This window comes from Astatotilapia calliptera, chromosome 9 (assembly GCF_900246225.1).
Source record: "Astatotilapia calliptera chromosome 9, fAstCal1.2, whole genome shotgun sequence".
NCBI classification, from domain to species: domain Eukaryota; kingdom Metazoa; phylum Chordata; class Actinopteri; order Cichliformes; family Cichlidae; genus Astatotilapia; species Astatotilapia calliptera.
The window spans coordinates 10,010,144-10,032,263 of record NC_039310.1 but is presented as its reverse complement, the minus strand read 5'-3'; the positions used below and the strand labels follow the sequence as shown (position 1 = coordinate 10,032,263).

The following is a 22,120-nucleotide window of genomic DNA, read 5'->3' as shown; positions in this document are numbered from 1 at the left end:
GCGTAATGAAAACGCAGGGATCTGGAAGCAGATGAATGAGTCGGGCGCAGCTGCGAAAACAACAGCATGCAAGAGTAGTCACTCATTACCAGATGATTTACATGACACACAGCTAACAATATGCAGGTGTAGCATCTTCTGGCACATGCAAAGCTGTAGAAAATGGGATACAGTACATAATGGAGGGTTACTATACAGGGGTGGAGGCCTGAGCATCCACCAGTCATCCAGATGACCACAGAACCAAAAAAGCTTGGTCAGCGCAATACTCTTTAAAGACTGGAAACAAAAATCAACTAGCCAGCACTTCTTAAGCTACCGGTTGTTGCACGATCTTGTTTCCTTGAAGTGTAAAAACTGAAGCTGAGAAAAAAAAAAGCGAGTCATTGTTTCCAGGATAAACTGCCCACCATGTGACTGTGTGAGCATGGAAAGATCCCGTCAGCACTTTGATTCTATTTAAAAAACACAAGTTGGAATTAGCAATAAAATAGAAATGAGACAATTAGTCACTGACAGAGATGATGATGGCAGTATGTGTTTTCATTCATTAAAACTTTCCTAACATGTAAAACTTTCACACTAAGCACAAGATGGCACATTTTTCCTATGATATGTAAGGAAAAGGTCTTTTTAAAAGCTCATGCATTTTGTGCACATCTTAGCACACAAAAGAGCTTGGAGACAAAACAATATTGTTTCAGTGTGTGTGCAACACAATCAGGCTAGTGATGTCATCTGGGGCACATACGCTTCAGGATGTAGACAGTACACTGATTACACCCATGTAATAGCTACGCATTGTATTATTATACATTCAGTGGACACACAGTATGGTAAAATGACTGTAACCCTTACAGTGAAACACACGTTGTGGATTCTTCGCCCACGCTGCCAAACACTTCCACAGATATAACAGTGAGGGGATATATCGCAGCTCTATTGCCCTAAATATCGCACACAGATCAACTCTGGAGCCCTCTCGCTCTTCCTCTCTGTCAGCCAGGTGTGTGTCAGTGTGTGCACGGCCTGCACATCCAAGTTTCTGTTCTCCCTGCAGAACCCACAAGCCCTCATGTGTCTACAAGACAGATGTTCAAACCAGATGTTCTTGCACCGAACAGAAAGGTCTGCAGACAGACCTGCTGCTTTTGTCTCTGTGACTGGCTGATATCACGGCGCTGTGCCGAGGCGAGTTCAAATTTCAAAAGCAGTCAGACAGATGCAGTTTTACAAATTAAACGCGCCCTTGATTTTCCTAGTCTGGTCATGTTTTCTAAGGATTTCTCCCTTTAATGCTCCTTCCCAGCTTCTAAAGTAGCAGAGTCAAGGACTTTAATACCTTTCAGATTACACAGTGCGACTGCTGAAGCAGACAGAGATATTCCCAGCACAGACTCTATATCTAAGTCTATAAACTCTCAAATAAACAGGCCAGCTGATGTTTTATTCAGAAGCAGGCCGGCAGCTATTTTTAAAACAACAAAAAAAATAAAATAAAATAAAAAAAACTGAAAAAGTCACGTAAATGGCAGCTTCGCTCATCGCCTGCCCACCTCGCTCCATTAGCCTCTGCGGAGCCAGCCGAGCGAGGATTACCAACCAGCTTCCAGTCTAATTTCAGAGATGGTAGAGTCACTCAGGGCAAAGTGGGATTCACTCAAGAATCATCGAAGTTCTCCCTCCACCAACTGAAACCAGTGGAGAAAAATCCGGCCAAAATCAGACCCCAGAATGATTCTTCAGCAGCAACACCCTGAACTTATTGCTTTCTGTCTGACTCTATCAGTCTCTCACTGACAGGTTCTGTAAGCCATTGAAACTGTAACCATGCACCAAAAAAAGCTCTACCTCATGTACTACTTCCAAATAAATAGTAGCAGCGGGTTAATGTGGCCAATATCAAAAAAGCAAATTCTATGTAAATCCTTCTATGTGAGAACATTTTAATTTCCTGTTTGAAAGCTTCGAACCAAATATAGTCATGTGAAATATAGTCACAGGACTCTCTACAGTACTGTAAAAAACAACATCCCATGATTCAATAGCTGGTAGAACCACCTTTAGTAGCAAGACGTTTTCTACATGAATTTGTACATCATCTTAGAGGGAACACAACCCACTCGTTACAGCATCGCCTCGGCTCATTGAGGTTTGAGGCCATTCATTTACCATATGTGGTGCTTGTACATCATCATGGCCAGATATCGCCACTTCAGTCTCATCCGTACAAAGTATGTTGTTACAGAAGTCATGAGGCTTGTTCAGATTTTGATTTGCAAACATAAGCTGCGCTGCCATGTTCTTTATAGAGTGAAGAGGCTTTTTCTTGGTCATCTTTCAAAGCAAGCCATCCCTGTTCGGTCTTTTTCTAACTGTACTGTCACGAACATGAGGCTCTGACTCTACTGGGACGTCCATTCCTGTAAAGATTGTGACACTGTGTTAACACACACAATGAGGGGTGATGATTTGGTATGAATGCTTCAGACCAACAAACTGCCAAGGCCGCTTTATAGAGGTGCTCACACTCACTGATGATCAGTTAATCGAGTCCATTAGAAGCCCCCGACTGCTACTTAACCTCTTAATTCCTATGGAGTCAGTAAGGGTACACAGGACCTTATACAATCCTGTGAAACTGTTCTCTTTCACATTGCTGTAGCTAGCTAACCCAGGATAAAGACTAGAAACAAAACAGCTAGCATGGACCTGCCACCAAATCGTATCTGGTTAACACAGAACTGAAGCCCTGTACAAATCTGTGTTTATCCTATTGGAAGGACAGGAGTTAACAATTGAATAGTAAAATATGAGAATGTACAATTACAAGCATAAATCAACCTTAACATTTGTTTGTTTCTGAGAAGCAAGGATACAGATTTGTATTTGTATTTCGCTCTACCAGGAAATAAAGAAAGGAACATGCCTCAGTCCAAATATCTTTTAATTATAACTGACTTAATGAATGGTTGGCTTAATTTTCTCAGCTACTTAATTCAGTTTAGTACACCAGTTTAAAAACAAAACCTAGAGAGAAGATGGAGAAGATCTTCATTATGTTCCAATATTTCAAAGCGAGCTGTGAAAGTGTAGCTGAAACACAGAGTTGAACTCTAACACAAGGTGAGCACTGAGTGTTGTTGCTGTGCTCTTCTGAAGTACCCCATTTTAACTTTTTCCTCTCAAGTGTTGCCACCTGACCGGTGAGCTCGCAGTGCTCCAGTAGTTAGTGTTTCAGAGTAACTTTTCATTCCTATCGATGCTTTTCAGTCTTTCGCTCTCACATACACACATTTTAAGCTCTGGATTTATGACCCTGTCATCTTGTAAACACATCGTGTGCACCAAAATGCAGCAGCACCCTCTTTCTGCTCAAGCCTGGTATTTCTAAATTAACCTCCTGGGGACTTCCCGAGGGCTGCCGGAGAGCCGCAGACGCTTCCACAGCCCTGCGAGTGAAGACTGAGAGCCCTATCAAAGTAACGAACCGGAGGCCAGACGTTTAACCCCCCCGTTTAACGTCTGCACACTGACTTTTTTACTTTAATGAGAGGAAGCGATTAAAGTGCTGGGTCATGTTGCTGACTTCAGCTTTACTCGTGATTTGGGAGTGTGAAGCAAGCCAAACTGTGGCCTCAGACTGCATTTATTAGCACCTGTGATGGGAAAACCGGTGTCTTCTAATTACACTTCAGATGCTCTCACAAAGACCAAGTCTGCCTTTTAAGAAAGAAATCACTGAAAGACTAATAAAAATGTAGCTCCAAGTTGCGTGACTTAAAGACAAAGGCAAAAGTGGGTGTAACAGCACATTTGACTAATTCAGAACAGTCTTTGGGGACAGCTGGCGCACACAGCGAGGGTGGATGCAGGCTGCCGATGCCAAAGCCTCCGTCACGTTCTTTATCGGGCCTGTAGCAGTCGTGCCTTACCTTTCCAAAGTCCCTGACGTCAAAGAGGTCAAAGGCCTCAAAGAGCTCGCTTTTCTTCATGCCAAAGACGTCGCTGCACGCTGCCAGGAAAGTCCTGATGTTCTTCAGGCACAGGAACTGTGTCGGGGAGACAGAAAAGGTTCATGTGTCAGTGGCAGGACGGTAAATTTACAGGCAGTATCGTGATGTTTCACTTTTCTTTCCAAATGGCTGCGTGTCTGTGCGCGTGTCTTTATGACATCACCGTACAGTTTCTGCTTTTTGGATAGTGCTTGACAGCTTTCACTCTCGCTGTCAAATCAGGCCACGCAGTTTAAGACAATGGAGGGCCGCAGCTCTGAGAGAGGGGGGAAGCTGTGCTTAAAGGCGTCGTGTTTCACTAATATGATGTATCTGCTGTTGAAATAAGTACTACATAATAAAGGAAAAGATAATTCAACAGAGCAGGGAGAGAAAGGCCGAGATCTTGGTTACTCCTCCCCATACAGTACATCGTCTCTGCTATCGTCATGTAAACGAAACAGAAATTTTAAGAAACGTCCTTATTATTGACTTATCAGTTGAATAGTTGGCTAACTGCACATGCCACGTGTATACACTAATTATGTCATTGCATTATCTGGATCTCACAGTCTAAACTGAGTCAAAACCTCCATAAAGTTATGATTGTGATGTTTATCTTCAGCAAATTGCTGCACAAGAGCAAATTAAAAGCTAAAATCCCAAGAGAAATTGGTTATTTCAAATACAATTTAAAAAGCAATGCTTCAAACACAGCTCATTAACAATCACCAAACATATAAGCTGGCTGGTTATAGTTGCTGCATTTCCAAATTCAAAAGTACATTACTAACATTAATGAATAGCTACATAACTCTTGTACATTTGATAATATTGGGCGCACAGGCAAGTACATCTGTATATATACTGTTGTGGTGTGTTTATGTTCAGCCTCCATTTCAGCTTTGGACAATGTGCTGCGTTAAATCACTTTCAAAGTGGCTAAATGTTGAAAGATAGTTTGAGAAAGAGCTGAAAGACGTTACACTAGCGTTATTTATTTTTAAACTGAAGGTTTATTGTGTCCCTGATATAAAGTTGGAAGTAAATAAGTACAAAAACTGAAGAAAACAGAAGCATTTATTGGTATTGGCACTAGCTATTGGAGCCAGATAATATTTAAATATTATCAGCTAATATTCGCTATTTGCCAATCTATCAGTATCAGCATTTATATTGTCCAATAGATTTATCTATATAAATTTATCTCTCTATATATATATTAGTCAGCATTGACGCAGACTGATCCGCGTTAATGCATTAAAATGGGCTAATCCGCGTTACAAGCAGATCAATCCGTGTAAGGGGTTACTCGGCGATAACAAGTTAATGTGGCGTTAACGGCGTCATCATGGCTAACGTGATTAACAATTAACCCATCTGGAGCTCAGATTGATTCAAAATCCCTGAAATGCCTCTGTCAACATATTTTGGGTAGTTTATATACGTATATATATATATATATATATACGTATATTTTGTCCACTAGAGGGCAATTTCCCAGTTGGCAACACGTGTTTGGAACGCCACAAATACAACAACCAGCTGATTCAAACAGAGTCAGATAGAGTGTGAACAAGTAAATAATCGTACATAGTAAATGTTAAGGAAATCTGTTTATGTATTATGTGTATGGAAAAGAATTATTGGCTCATATATCGATATATCACATTGTAAAATCAACAAATATCGGTATTGTTCTTAAAAATCCTATATCTGTTGGGCTCTACTAGGTATGGACAAAGTGTTGTTTTAAACCTCACCACCGGTACGCGTAACAGACATCTGTAACATCTGACGCCATTGTTTCATTGTTGTGTTGCCAACAGGGAGACTGTGGAGTGCCCTCTTGAGGACAAATTATGCAAAATCAACACTAGTTAGATGGATGAAGGGTGTTTCTTCCGTCTCTTTTTTACCCTTTTGTTTATTGAATATTTCAGTCTGATAATGACAGATTAGCAAATAGCTGATTTGGTCTGACCACAGACTGAATGTGAATACTCTAAAGCTACTTTCAGCTGCTCTTTTATTCACAAGGTGTAACCATAGCGTGTTTGATTTGGCTCTTAATGATGCAGCCTAATGGAGATTTGTCTCTTCCGAGGACCAAACTGAGGATCTGAGGATTTCACCTCAAAATCTGCCACTATAGTAATTTTTCTGCTGAGCACAGACGTCTATTTTCCATACTAGGCAACAAGGTTATTAGCAGGCAAGCAGCACAATGCAAATACACTAATGAAGATGAAAAGAAACTCTTTCTGAGCCTTAGAGCTTAATTACAGCTGAGGGTGCACGTTGACACGTGAAAATTGAATCAAATGATCAATAAGTAACTCTACTAATAAACAAGGTCATTTACTGAGCGTGCAAGTGTTTTGCTTCATCTGCAGCTTGAAACTTTTGCTAATGATCTTAATGGAGTTCAGCCCAGAAACTGTTTATCCATATTATGTGGAACCACTGAAAAACACGGGTGGGGGGGGGAAAGGTCTAAAGTATTAAGTAAAAGATGTTTAACACTGTTTTCGTAGAACTGCTGGCACTAAGTGAGTGAAGGGGGGTGATGTCAACACACAGGGCTTAACCAGCATGCAGCATCCGCGACTTAGCCTTCCCGTAGTTAATACAGGATGGAAGACAAAAAAAGGATGCTGATGTAAGAGATGTTTCCGAAAGTTCTGATTTTGTACTGGTTTTGGCCACACCACTATGCACCAAATTGCTGGGAACACTTTTTTGGTTGTTTGTTTGTTTTACATCCGAGCATTATTAGACGTGTTACATGACAAAATGACACTTACGTGATGGAACTATCAGTAAATCAATACTTACACGTCAGGTACTAAGACAACACAATATCACAGCCAACACAGAGTCACAACAGGAACGGCTGTGTGGTTTCAGCTTGTGCATTTGAGCAGTGACGACTTATGGTCAAACCAGGACAAAGGGATCAGAGTCTACAATGAATGTAGACAACTGAAAGCACTGCACTGCTGTGTATATATCAGCAGCTGTGAAGTAAGATAGACTAACTTCATTGCCCATCAGCACCGTCAGCTTTGTAAAATGTCTGAAAAATCTCAGGAGCATCTGAATTAGGGGCAGAAACACTCGGTTACTTTAGGTGACAGCCATGTTTAATTGCGTGGAAGCATTTTAGGAGAAATACAGCTTGTTTTTCTAAAGGCCACGATCTTTCTATAGGTCCTTTTTTTTAGTTTTTTATTTGAGTATCTTAAAAGAGACTGTCTTCTTCTTTTTCTTCTTGGGTAACAAGTTCGCAGGAAACAGATTTCATTCGCTGTTTCCTGCTTGCTAAACAGACCACATATATGAGTCCATACCTTTAGGCCTGACTGCAATCATGTATGGCAACTTTTGGTAAACTAATTGAGTCAGTGTCGCCTCAGAAAACTAGGAGCACGGGAAAGGATGCAAAGCAGCCCAGAGTTACTCTGTTATGCGTGACACACCTTCCCTCTCATGGTACGACGCAGAATCAGATTTGTCTGTGCGGAGCATGTCCACGCATCAAATATAAAATGCCTCTCTGCCGCAACTGAATTACACTTTACAGATGGCTTCACAGGAGAAAGAAAAGCCCCCAGCCAGCGAGCTCCAGATAAGAGTAGAGCAGCAAGCAAGCACTGAGTGAATAATATTGAATGTTTACACTTGTACACATCACTTTCTTTTATCAGACAAGCACATCTTGTCTGCCTGGAGTCTCTGGAGAGTCCCAAAGGACCTCACTATATTATCTAAGGGAAGCAGCTTCACAGAGGACATGCTATATGAAAGACAGCTTCTCTACTGCACTGAGCCGAAGACAGCAAAGAGGGAATTGTATTAACAAGAGTGGAGCAGGATGAGGCAACCGCTAACTGTTCCACTGGCAGCTTTTGTTCTGCAATAGTGACTCTCTGGGGCGCAAGAATCGAAGGGCCTTATGTGTAAGTGTGTGCATGCGTGTGTGTGCGTACATATGAATCCAGACTCCATGTCCAGGCCAATGAGAGAGTGAGTTCTAAAAGAAAATTTCAAAAAATCTGAATTTGCCATTAAGAGAAAGTCTGATATTCACCAGTCAGCCATAACATTAAGACCACTGACAGGTGGGGTGAATAACATCAGTCATGTTTCAGTGCGATCTTCCGCATTCACGCGGATGTTAACATGACGAGGCGACCCACTTAAACCTTAGACACCAAGAACATCAACCAAACTGCATTTCCCAGTGGCAGCAGCCTCATCCAGCAAGCCCAAGGAGAGATTGTGCCTTGCCATAACGTCAAAACAGCTCAAAAAACAGACTTGAGAGCTGGAGACAATTGCATGGCCAAAATCCCTAATGTCAGAAAAGATTCACAAATCAGCAGCTCAACCCATGAAGTCCAAAAAAACTTAGAGCTTCAGAATATCCCAGTTTAAAGTGGTTTTAGCATCTGTGGCTAACCCACACGCAAGCTAACATTAGCTTGCAGGTGGAAGCTAAGTGCGTAGAGAAGATGAACTAAAAAGATGTTTCAGAAAGATCCAAGAATTAAATAGTTTAAGTAAACAGAGTCCCCTGAGATTACAGACTTCCTTTACTACTACACTCACTGGGGATCGATCCTCTGGCTGGAAAGCTAGATCGTTGCTAGCTATATCTAGACCGTAAAACTCTGAAAACCTTTACCGCAACCTACAGCGTAAACTATGTGCAATGTAACTACACATCAGGACGCTACAGTCCGCAACTATCGTCAATGTCCTGTTCGATTGTGACTTCACAATTGTCACTAGTCTGTCTTGTATCAATTGAGGTAATGTACAAAGTGAAAAACCTTGAGGATGAAATATGTTAGCCTCTAAAAAAACTGACTACAACAAAGGCTTTTTAAAAATCCCAGCAGGTTGATTGTTACTTTTGGCTGGTACTGCATATAAAACACCAGGACAGGAGTACAAGGTAATTAACAAATAATGCACCGCCAAAAGATTAAAGCAACGATGTCGACCACTTGTGTAGATTACGTTCTAGGCTCTACAAAGATTTCCTGCTAAATAAGTCTAAATAAGGGCTTGTTCGAAGTTTGTACTTTGTCTTATTTATTTGATGCTTTTCTTTTATGTCTTTTCCTTTTCAGACCCCAACTAAGCCTGGTTGAACTGAAAACGTCTTTAAAATGCTGTTAAAACAGGGTTAACATTTGCAGTATCTTTGGGGTTTTATGTCTCTCACATCCAGTCCCAAAAACAGATTTTACTCTATTTTGCAAGTAAAACTTATGACGTGACGTTGTGACACGGTGTCCCCTGCAGCGACCCTTATCAAACACGCTTGTTTTTGTCGTGTATTTACGAAATAGGACGAGCAGTAGCTTTATTTAAAAGCCTTCAATTCAAATATGTTCCTACTGAAACTGCACAGCATCCAAGGCAGATGCATCCAACGATGTTCATGCACCTATTTCTGTACTTCAGTGAAAACAGCAAACAGCTTCATTGTGGAGAACAAGGATTTAAAGACAGATTAGGCTGTGAAGTCTCAGCAGGGAGCTCCAAACACGCGCCAGTTAGGTTTGGATAAAATGCATAGTTTATACAGTACAAGACTGATGTATGGTGGGCTTAAAATCTTACAAGTGCATTTCATTTCTGAGACCAACCATGTGGAAGTCAAAGAGAAAAAATCCTGTATATCAATGTAGTGTTTTTGTCCCCTGTCCCTGTATCCACAGTAAGTCTCCAGTTTCTGCTCATGTATTCCTTGATACAAGCCTAAGTTCCATAGCAACAAGCCGGAGCCTTTTATGGGCCCTGTGTGGATTGTGTTGCTTAATGAAATCCTGGTCTCATTCTCTCACAGATATACACAATGAAATACAGCCAGACGTTTGGCCATCGCCCCACATGAACCTTGTTTATGATCAATTAATTACAAAGCATATTTTGCAGAGGGACCCAAAGCTTTGTGCAAAGAATTCAAATTCTCAGGTAAGAGCTCCCCAAATGTCATCTGCTTGCTGACAGCAAAATGGGACAACAAAGAGGAAACCATGAAATGTAGAGGAGATATATACATTAGGTGTATTGTGTTTGACTGTCTTGCCACTTTCCATCACTCAGATATTGTATCCGGTGTGAATTACATCATGTGCGCAGGCCTGATCTGTGGAGCTCTTTTGCCAAGACTCTTAAGTCATAACCGGTGGGTGAGATATCACTATCCAAGCGCTCGGGTCACATCCATGTCATGTAGGAGCTTTTGTCAGCTGTGTAACCAGGAAACGGGAGGTGGGAGGCAGGCAGAGGTCTGCTGACACTGTCAAAAACACTCCTTTCTCTCTCCGCCTGGGCTTGGGATCATCACAACAGGCAGCCTAGCCAGCCAGACGCTCATCATCTTACTCAGCCTCACAGAATATTATCAGCGAGCATTCAGCAGCTTTTCTTTCTGGTGTAAAGCAATAACCCCGTTTTTTAAAGTGCACTAAAACTGCACAGCTTTTGCTTTACAATAAAATTCAACGCAGTGTCTCATTCCCCATTATTCTCCCATTCACTCGTGACTCTGAATATTCCCTGCTAGTTAACGACAACTTCTTTACCACCTCTTCATCAACAGCTTTTTTTTTTTTCATATGTGACTAGGCTCATTGGTTCCCACTCCCTTTGGACGTGGCGAGCTTTAAAAGTCATCTGTGTGTCCAGGAGCTCTACGCGGTGCTCCAGCTAATCCTTCCATTCAGTATGCAGAGTAATTGTGACGGACAAGCATTATGGTATCAACGAGAGTGAGAGAAAATGAGAATGTGCAGGTTTTTCCCAGCTGAATGACTCAAGCTAAACACTCATTTTGAACTAAGAATGGAAAAGTGTGTAATTTAAAAAGGGTAATTTATGATGGCAGAAACATGAACCTTTGTCATTATTAATCACTCTGTCGATGATGGTTGGTCACGAGCAGATGGTCCATGTTCCCGTCGCCTAGGTAACCCACTAATGTTTTTACCACCCTGTCATATCTAATCAACTACATCCTTCGCTCTCATTGGTAGTCACTTCACTCCCTTCCCTCAAAATTGAAAAAAGTTTATCTGGTAAAATAAACTGTTAAAAGTTCGTGAATGTCGTTGGTTTTCTATAGTCTCTGATCACCACATCACTTTATTGACACCCCCGTCACTCTACAGGTTCTTTCAGCTGACTGTTTAGGATCATTGATCTGATCAGCCTGAATCACAGATGAAGCAGCCAGTTATTTTCAATGCAGATGTTCTGCATCATATACAACCTTCCTAACAGCAAAAAAATACAGAAAAATTAGGTACATGTCTCATAAACGGCCAAAGAGCTGTTTATGAGAAAAAGTTGCCATGTTAACGTTAATGTTTCATTGTAAATATACAGAATAGTAAGCATCATGAGTCAAACCTCAGTCACACTAGAGTAAAAATAGGTCCACAACCACCCAAGAAACTACAAAAGAAATCGGTGGTTGGCCTGAGTGATTTACTTTTCTTCACATTTCAGCACCTGATTACAAGTAGTTGCAGCAAACAGAGGTGGAGCGTGCAACACACTCGTCTGGATGACCAGTTTCAACTGCAAGGTGATTGCACAGGTCGCTTTGTGGGAGGTAATCTATTTCCAAACAATCACTGTCCAATTTTGACATACTGTAAAGACTGTCAGAGGGACTGGCAAAGGTTTGCAAGCAACTGCAAACCATCGAATTTATACATACAGGCTTTAATTTTTGGATTATTCACTGTTAATTGCTGCTTTATGCAGTTGTCAACCCATTCAATAACAAACTCGTATCAGACTGACTCCATCTTATTGCCCTTTTACCACCAAAGTCATTCTGCAGACTGCAAGTGGTCTCCAAGTGGTTGCAGACCTTGATCCTGTCTTTGATTCAAAGACATGTGAGATCGAAAATTCATTGTATTTGATCGCAATAACCGAGTTTGTGCCACAGACGTAACTGTAACTCCACTCTTTGCTGTAGTGTTTTTGAGTTGGTACTAAACAGTCAACCAAGATTATGAAACAAATGGTTGATGCCCTCTTTGGATTTTGTGCAACTAAACAACAAATGATTCAAGCTTAAGTCCACAAGTCTTTCATTTTTATAAGAGGTGCTCCAAACCACACAATTGCATTAAAGTTTCCTAAAAATAAAGGCCAGAACGATCAGTAATTCAAATACCATCATGTTGCCCAGGCAGAGTTTTGAAATTCATGTATGTAAATGTCATCAGCGTCACCTGATGACATTTACATACATGAAGGTGAATGGCACTCTAAACTGCACGCTCAGCTCCCCCGATACTTAAAGTGAGAAATCACAGGAAGAAGTGAAGATGACAGGAAGTCTTTCTCGTGACATTTCTGACATCCACACAAAAGAGCCAGGCGCACGCTTACAGTACAGCTCCCCGAGCCTCTCTGTGGCAACAAAGAGGCAAAAGGGGAAAAACCCTGCTACCTCCCCCACAACACCAGTACGTGACTCGGAAGCCATTTTCCATTAAATCCTGGTTTGAACCCAGATGACCCCCACATGTACACAAAGCTTACCCCTGCCCCCACCCCTGACGATAAGCCGAGTGAATTAGTGTTACTGTGTGAGATATGAACCCTCGTGGCTGCGGCAACGCAGGTCAAGCAGTTTCAACTCAACTGTGACCGGCTCGGCAGGATTAAAAGGAGTCAGGGTTGTGGAAAGTGGAGAGTTGAATGTCATATAAACTGTGTCAAGCGCTAAATAAAACGTACACACTGAATGAGCAAACACTGAAGCGTGAATGGTGAGCAGACAGCATCCCTCCTCCTTCTCCTCCTCTTTCCTCCTCTCCCTTATTTTCTGCCTCTTGGAAGATTGTGTTCAAAAATGTGAACAACTCTGCCGTGTTACTTGACAGAGCGAGGTCAATGGCTATCTGACCCGTGCGTGTGCATGCGTGTGTGCCGCTGCCCATTCAGGCGAGTGGGCTTTGACTGATATGGGTTTGTGCAGGGCCTATTTTTGGAACCACGCTGCGAAAAGACGCGCATTTAGAAGGATAAACTGAACGTTTTTCCGTTTACACCTTCCACAAAGGTTTATTTCTGGCAAATTAGAGCCTTTAATTCGACCTTTCAGGCCTTTAATTGACCTTGTCCCTTGTCCTCATCACCTGCATGTGCTGTGTTATACATGTATTGAGTCACAACAGCTCCTAATCTATTTCAGGGACTCACCCCCTCTCTGTCTCCATTACACAAATGCAGACATTCCCATTTCCGACAGACAAAGGCCATCCATCACCTCCGCACTGTCAGCACAGGGCACCTTACACATTACTGTCCCTGCAGGAAAAGACAATAATCTCGTGAACTGCAGACGGTTTTTCTATTCCGGGTCCATACACTTGTACGAAAATGTATCTCCCTCATGTGCACAACAGATATATGCAGCTCCATTCATTTCCACCCATCTCTCCCAGCTCCAGGCTTCCTACAACAGTAAACCTGTCAGTAAAAGGTTATGAGCGTGGTTGGTGGTTGTACGCTGGTATCATCAATGTGTACATCTGCAGCTCCAGACTATCTTCCAAATAGTATCCTGACATTTCCGAGCTTGGAAAAAAGGTAAAACTGCAGTTGTTGTTTACTAATGCGCCTCTTTAAATGTTCATAATCATAGTGTACGCTGAGGGTCTCCTTGAAAACTGAATGCCACTTGTGATGATGATTGTTTGCCAGTAAAGACAACAGACAGTATTGACTTTCTTAAAGCTCTCAGAGCACTCAACAGTGATTAACTGAATCCAAAGCACCACAACTGAGTAACATAATAAATATTGATTGCAAGTACATTCTCCACCAGCGAATAGCTCCTAATTAAATCAGCATATACATTACATATAGTTTTAACGTGGAGCGTAGCCTTTACCGGTTGACTGTGGTTCGGCTTGTTACCTTGGTGACAGGAAGAAAGGTCAGTTTGCTCTGTGCACAAGTGCGATGCAACGCAATGGCGTCTTTGCAAATGTCTACATCCATGTCACTGTACATAAAGCCGCACATGTACGTGCACGTCATCGGGGTGACACGCTGGAACAAACTAACGCGACTGCACCGGAATTGTAAATTGAAGGCCGTGGAGCCTTGCAACAACGTGGCGTGCATGAGCGCAGTAATGTGGTGTTTACACTCTGACAGGTGCAATCTTTGCTTCAAAATGAACCAACGAGGGCAGCCGAGCTCCAGCAGCTCAGATGGAGTCATCATGGGACTCATGAGCTGTCTCTGAACCCTTGCATACTGCATACTAATAGCATGCGCTTAGTCGCGTGTGCAAAATTAGCATGCAACGCGGACTCACAGGTGTGAGTGCGCATACAATAAGGATGAGAATATTAAGTATTAAGGACGGTCACTGGTGCTAATTTTCTGCATAACAACAGAAAGAAGAAGAAAAGCTGAAAAAGTACACTTCAGTGCAAAACCTTAATGAGATATGATACCAGAGAAGCAAAGTGACGTCACTGGAAGCTGGCTGAGAAGGTTAAATCCTTTCAGATATAAAACTCACACTTTCTGATTCTATGTATAAAACTCCACAAACCTCATTGTGCTTGATAAGCAAGAAGACTCAACTTCAGCTTCTTACTCCCACAAAAACATTAGAAGTTCTTTTCAGACTTGTTATAACAAGAAAAGCACACTTCGTAGTGTCCATATAACCCACAGAGCAGGTCTTTGTGAGATGCGAGTCTGTGACGCACAAATAAAGCATTTACATTGAATCTAACAGCTACTATTTAACATTTTGTGATATGCTGAGTATTGCAACAGCACATGTTGTATTTTATAACCTTTTCATTACTGGAAATAATGTCCTCAGAGTTCAGTTTTGTCAATATCTGTCTGATGTACAATATCGGTGTCAAAAAAGATAAAATTGTCAAGCACACATACACAACACTGTCACTAAAACCTGCCATAAATGTTGTCATAAGGCAGAGTTAGTCTGCTGTCGATCTGATATCAATAATCTATTGGTCTGATATCAGTCCGATGTCACACTATTGTCAGTGAGTTTTTTTGTTCAATTTTTACTCGTGTGACTGAGCCATTAGCTTGCTCTGGATTAGGACAAAGCTTTGTCCAGGTAAGCAGTCCAGCCTTTTGTTTTTCGGTTGAGATGATTTAAGTTTGCTTGGCTAACATTATCTCAGGATTGCAGTGCATAAGATTAGCCCTTTTCTTCATAGTATTTTCACAGTAAAATATCAATATTTGGTGTCTCAATATCAATATAAGGTCACTATGTGAAATATCACTATTCTGTCCTGTCTCCATTTCCCCCCATCCTTCCTGTCTATACCCTTGCTTTTTATTAAAAACTACATTAGATATTCCATTCACTAAGCTTTATTCCTCTATAAACACATTGTAATTGCACTCTGATACTTCACACCAAACCCTCAACTTTGCTACTCTAAACATTCCTGCAAATGCAAATTTAGATGCTGACATCTGAGGCACCTCTTACACGTCTTTAAACAGGATCGCAATCTGTTGTGTAGATGCAGGCCCCTTTTGCTCAGCTTATATGACTTGCCTCATTGCACAGGCACTGAAAAGAAAATGAAGACATCCTCTCTCTGTCTTTCTCATTCTCCCACTCAAATCGCTGTATCTGACTTTTGTTCTGCAACTGAAGCGCGAGCCTCTGAGTCTTTGAAGCCTGCTGTACACAGAGCTCACAGTGGGAAAGTGGCTTCTTTGATTTGCATCACAGAACTTTGGTCTGAGTCCAATAAAATATACATATGTGCCATGTATAGCGTATAATACCATTCTCTAAGCGCACCATGTGTACAAGACCTTTAAAGAGTCAGATCCAGGTCAGGTGAAACCACACACCTGTCAAAATGTATTATGGAAAATGATCAAAAATAAATACATTTGCTGTTTATTAGTTGTTTTAAAGAGTATAATGGATAGATTACATCACACTAGTCTGCATCGCATTAATAGAATTCATAAATGTGTTAATCGGGTCTTCGCTGGTATCTGCGCAAAAATTAAGAAAGCATCCTCTGTTGCTTTTTTTGACTGTTAATCAGCTTCAGTGCTCTCTGAAAACCTCTCTGCTGTTTGAGGCGTGTTAAAATTAGACCAGACTGTCATTCACACGCCGTCATTCTCTCACTTTCGCTTTCCAAAAATGAAGACTCGGCCTTGACATCTTTGAAGACAATTCTATAAAGAACAATTCTTTTTTTCTTCTTCTTCTTCTTTCGTGCACTGTGAAGAGAGAAGTTTCTTTTCTCTTAATTGCGTTCTTTGGTCTGAGCTTGATCGAGGGCATGTTTAGTTTCACTTCCTTCCTCTATTCCATTTCCTGATTTCCTGTGCACGTTGAAGCTCACGGCCGCTCTGACTGACAGACTTTTAGCAGCTGGTTGGTTTTGCGGCAGCGTGCTCACTCTGAAGCTGCAGTTTAAAATCCTGTGTCATGGAACGCAACAGCAGGCTAGACAAGTTTGGGGCACAAGGACAGATTTCAACTTCAATCAAATGATATAATTATATGCTTTTAAACCCAACGCAGTAACAATTTCATGGCGTTCTTTGCAAATTCACAGCCAGTCACTGGTTGTCCTTTACCCTATCCTTTCACTATTGTGTTTTTAGTACATTCTGTGACAGACACTCAGACAAATGCAACCAGCTCACACAGGGAGGGTTTGCTGGTTGCACCATGACAAGCAATCCACGGTTCCTCTTAAAGCTAAAGCCTGAATTCCACTGAGTCAAAAACAACTACTGATTATGTGGTTGGTCTTTGTTGGGTAGAAAACCAGAATGCTGCTTGGGCTGTGGTTGAGCTGTGTCTAGACTACAATTATGGTCGTCCCTGCAATGTAAAAGCTCTGATCAAAATGGGTCAAAAACTTGCTTTATATTGACACTAGGTCCTGATACTGATATACTGATGCTAGGTAAAAGCAAATGCTGTGCCGTTTGCACAATTCCAGACACACAAACAGACGAATGTCTACTTAACCAGTCTTTGTTCATTGTACTGACATCTTTTTTTTTTCCTTTCACCAAAGGGCAACCTCTTAGTTTGAAAAATGATGCCTACACACCAGTGCCAAAACATAAACTGCAGTTTTCTAGAAGGCTTAAAAACAAGTCATCCCCCACAGACTCTTCCATTGCCCAACGTCGCTTAAGAAATAAGCATGTTTACTCTCTTTTTGGACAACTTCCCTTTAATGACAACTGCAGCAGAGGTGCATTTTTACATACCTCATTTATTTATATTGTATTGAAGCCTAAATACATGAGACATCAGCCACAAAGACAACAGTTGTCTTCAAAGCTTCACCGTAGCTAACTGGAGTCAGTGAACTAGACCTCATAATCGTGTTTGTGGTGTTTTCACTGTGTCGGGAATCTTTACCTGATAAAAAAGTATTCTTTGCTGTCCAGTTGGTAGCAATAGACCACCTAAGAGGTTGATAACATGCATATATGACTGTGTTCCCTATAACTGATGGATGCACTTTGCTAACCAAGTAAGCATTAGCGTTAACTTAGCCCTCCAACTTCTTAGCCAAATATGGCCACTTCAGGCTCCAAGAACCAAGAGCAACAGAAAAAATGCTAAACTCAAAGCTTTAAAAAAGTAGCCTTCACCAGAAAAAAAGCTACAGTACACATCAACTCATTTCATTAGTATGAGCTGAGAATCCCCAATAGATTGTTGCCCCTCCCTAAGTCTGCCAGAAATTTCTTCCTATTAAAAGGACGTTTTTCCTTCCCACTGTCGCCAAATGCTTGATCATAGTCGTCTGATTGCTGCTGTTTTCTCTGCATTATTGTAAGATCTTGGTCAACTATTGTTGTTATTTGGTGCTATATAAATAAAAAATATACAGACATCAGGTACTTTATTTGATCATTTCACAGCTTTTTCATCCAACATCCGAGTGACCTACTGGGTCTCTGATGGCCTGACATGGTCCATTTCCTAACAGAAATGAAACACAATATAGACCTTACCAATAACCTAAACACAATTAATGGTGCAGAGAGAGAAGCAGCCCTGATTTCGACATCATGCACATGAGCTCTCCAGAGATTCTGAAGCATCATACATTAATTAAAGCAGCCAACCTCAACGCAGCAGGCTAGCCCTGCAGGTCCCATTATGTCCTCTGAGATGCCTCTGTGGAGGCTAGACAGGCCCTTTGTAGCCCTGTCCTACCACTGCCTTTGTCTTTCCCTCTCGTAGGTCCCATGGGTGAGGCCACAGTGGCGTCCCATGTGTTATTATTGGCCAATGATAAAGTAGCTGCCACGGTCCTCATGAATTATGCAGGGTGAAAGAGGGAAGCAGCTCCACCCTCAGTTTCATAAATTTAACTTAGAGGAGACAGAGGGAGGAAAGTTGTAAGGGGGCTTCTGTCACCCTTTTTTTTTTACGATTATGTGCATGTAGGAGGAGTTGGGGGTGCTTATATCCAGCCTCATGTGGTGTGAATGTGCTTGAAAGGAAAAGCTATGAGTTATGGTTTTACTGACATGCCAGCCTGAGAACAAATACTCGCTGCTCATGGTAATACCTTGTAAGCAGAACCAAAGCTTCGAGTACCTGAACCTATAAAGAGGTCGTAAAGGTGTATAACTGCTGCTATGATCTCGTAGATATTCTGTTCAGCCAATGGGAAGTAATGCACTTCACACCCTACTGCAAAAAACAAAAGGTGAACTACAATATGTGTGTTGCGTTAGCAATTACAACAGAATAACACCCACCTAGAAACCTCGGACTTAACAGAGAAAGCCATTTCACACTGTTTAACTTGAATTTGGGAAATACAAAAACACAGTGGCAACATCACCGAATGGACTTTGTAAACGTATGGGATCGTGCTCAAGCCTACTACTAATGCTCATTTGCCTTTGAGTGTGGCTTCATCACTGACTCGGTTTGTGTAAGCCATCCAACCGTGCATAAAACACAGTCTGTCTATAAATAAGCTAGTCTAGGCCGGGCCAGGCCGGGCACTGAGCGTAAATGCAGTTCATAACCTTTCCACACACAGCATGTCATTATGTCACGGCTGACAGACAACACTCAACTACTGATAACTCTGTGTTAGAGCAGTGACATTGATTCAAACGTAGCATCTGCCAGTAAATGGACTAATAGGCTTCTCTTACAGCCCCGATCAGGTTTACACAACTGACTGTGTAAGCAGATCCTTGAAAAGGATTACTTCCACTGCCCCTGATAACATTAAAATCTTCTAGGCTTTCTTAAAACGGCCACTTGACCCGGACGCAGAGCTCAAACAGCGGATTCCCAATTCAATTGTGAACGAGCGGTAACTGCATATCATATCGACTGTGCCTTTTTTCCAGGAAACAAGCCTAATCCCCTCCTCTCCATCAGACGTGCAGTACATCACGGTACAGATATCATACCTTAATCACCTGTTTGGAGTGGATGAGAGCATTAGAGCATCGATTACAGGTAACACACGGTAATGTGTGTGCACGGCTGTGTGTGTTATTCAGGCAGCTTAATACTCCTACAACAGGCCTGCAGACTCAGTAGGTGAGTGGCTATGTCACTGTGTGTGCTGTCACCACGCCAGACGCCCAGATTCACTGTTATGAAGGTGAATATTAATCTGGTCCTGGTTCAAGCTGTCCTGTCATTGAAGCAGATGGTACCAAAATAAAAGTAGAGCCACATGGCCACATCTATCTGTCTATCTATCTATCCCATAAACTAAAGACAAAGGAGATTATATGGTTGCCTTTGTTAACTCTTACTCTTCCTTAGGCAAGCCAAACAAGCCATTTTTGCTTGGTTTCTCTTTTCTTTTTTAAAGCACTGCACTCCTATCTGTCATCTTGAATCATCTTTTCTTTAAAACAAAAAACAATTCTCTAATTAGCATCGTTTACAAGAACGGCTTAATCTTATGCCCTGTGTACAAACATCATGCGCAAAAGGCCTGCTGAAGAGCCCATGTTTATTTTCTGACCTGTCTCGTGTAGAGCAACCACCAACCACCAGCTACTAAGTGAAGTGACAGAATTTGAGAAAGTCAGCTTGTGGTCGTTTTCGCTCACGCTACAACTTTCATGCAGCGCAAAGTTGGCTACCAAAGTCCGTCCATTTTTTCCTATATTTTAGCGATTTCCCCCTCCGTCTGTCAAACCTGTTCACTCCGTAAAACAGCGAATATGAGCTCTCTGAAATGGAAAGGAGCACGTTTTTTTCTTCGGCATACGTTTCGCACAGGGACAAGGCCCTCAAGTTGACGACACGGCAACAAACGTGAGCTGACACCGTCGCTTTTGTGCCGCTTTCCGCCGCTGAACCTCACAGTTTGGGGATCGGCGGCAACCAAGATCTTTGGAAAAGTTCGACATTTGTTGAAACCGTGCCTTTATTTGTGAACCACGTTGTGCCGAATTACAAATGAAGGCTCTGCAGTCGAGTTAAGATTTGATGGTGTTGTAGCAGAAGTTCATTTTTTTACCGAAAAGCAGTGAAACTTTAAAGACGCTCAGTTCTAACGGAGTCTGGCACTCTCAACCGGGACCAAGTTTCGGCGACGAAAGGGAGGAACGGACAATAGGGGGGTGTCTGCGGTCCGCTTCTTACCTGTGACATTTGCGGCCGGAGGTTGATCTCCTTCAGGTTGATGGTCTGGGGTCTGAGGTTGTTGAGCAGATGGCACAGGAGGACTCCATCCCGGAGGGTTTGAGCCAAGTCAAATACCTGAGCAGAGTCCCACGTAACCCGGTGGTTAGCTGGGAGCACCTTGCAGTTTATCAGCCACAGCGCGCATTGCCTCCAGTACTCCATCATTATTGTGACTTCGGCCGGGAGAGCTTCAGGAGGTTTCTTTAAATGAAACTAATGACTGTTAGGTGGTGTCTTACGCGTTAGCCTAAATCGTATCCATGCTACAACTCTAAAAACCCGATGAAAGCTGAGGAGGACCGCTGCACAGGGTGGCGGAGATTCAGGCGACTGCTCCAGGGATGACAGTCCGACACAGTGAGAGAGGCTGTGGATGGAGCGCACCCTGCACCCTTCCTATCTCTCTCTCTCCCTCCCTCGCTCCCTCTCTCACTCACTCACGCTCTCTCTCCATCTCTCTATGACTCTCTTCCCTCCCCCTCACCCAGCTCTTCACCTCTTCCGCTTGCCACCCATAGGCTCGTGGAGATGCGTCTATTGCAATGCAAGAAATAACCACATAAAGCATACAGTAACACTTACACTAAATACACACAGGCGCTAAAGCATTTTAAACTCCTGTTCACCGTCAAGTATCAGAACTACAAACTGCAAATATTCCAGCTGCACAGACAGAGTAATGGGAGGTGCTGCTTAAATGCTTTAATGATTACACACACTAAATGAATATCTGCGTGAGACACGGAACCCACTTTCATTCCACTTAGCACACATGCATTTTTGCTTCCCATAAAATGTGATATTATTTAAATACTTTTTTTTGCTTAATATCTATTTGTACCCTCTTTTGAGATAAGCCACAGTGGAGTGTTTTACAGCAGTTATATCTGTTGCATTAAGTATGTGGTGTACTACTATGTGGTGCGCCCCTGCTGATCCTTTCCCATCACCTTCCACGCCAGGACAGTATTGAACTGAAGCATTTTGTCTGCATGTGTCTGCTTTGTATTTTCTGCAGTCAAGGGTGGCCACACGCTCCTGTTCAGTGATGCATCGAGGGCGTTTGAAGAAGAAATCCTGCATGAGTGAATGCACAAGAAGGCAGATGTGCCTTATTTGCTGATGTTCAATATGCTGGAGACAAGCTGCGCACTCAACTTTTAACCAGGAAGATTTCAACGGCGCTGCCGCTGATTTGTCAGCTGTAGGAAAGGAGAACTCACGCTTTTTGTCTGACTTTGTCATCCTGGAAAGTATTTTCTTATGTTTTTGTTATTTATTCCTTATCAGATGAAACCATTCCAGGAACATGAATTATTATGGAACCTGCATTACCTGATTATGAAACAAATACTTCTGTTTTTGCATCTACTTCCATCCTAATAAAGCT

General features: G+C 42.1%; 1 protein-coding gene across 2 annotated transcripts in view; it reads right to left on the bottom strand.

Moving 5' to 3' along the window:
- The window catches only part of vav3 (vav guanine nucleotide exchange factor 3), a 92,218-nt gene extending 71,056 nt beyond the window's left edge, over nt 1–21,162 (bottom strand). For both annotated transcript variants that reach the window (XM_026179207.1, XM_026179209.1), the window contains exons 1-2: nt 20,689–21,162; nt 3,936–4,052 (exon numbers count right to left, since the gene is read on the bottom strand). In XM_026179207.1, the coding sequence (XP_026034992.1) occupies nt 3,936–4,052; nt 20,689–20,895 (324 nt within the window). In that variant the 5' untranslated portion in view covers nt 20,896–21,162. The remainder of the gene's footprint in view (nt 1–3,935; nt 4,053–20,688) is intronic.
- Nucleotides 21,163–22,120: the final 958 nt, after the last annotated feature.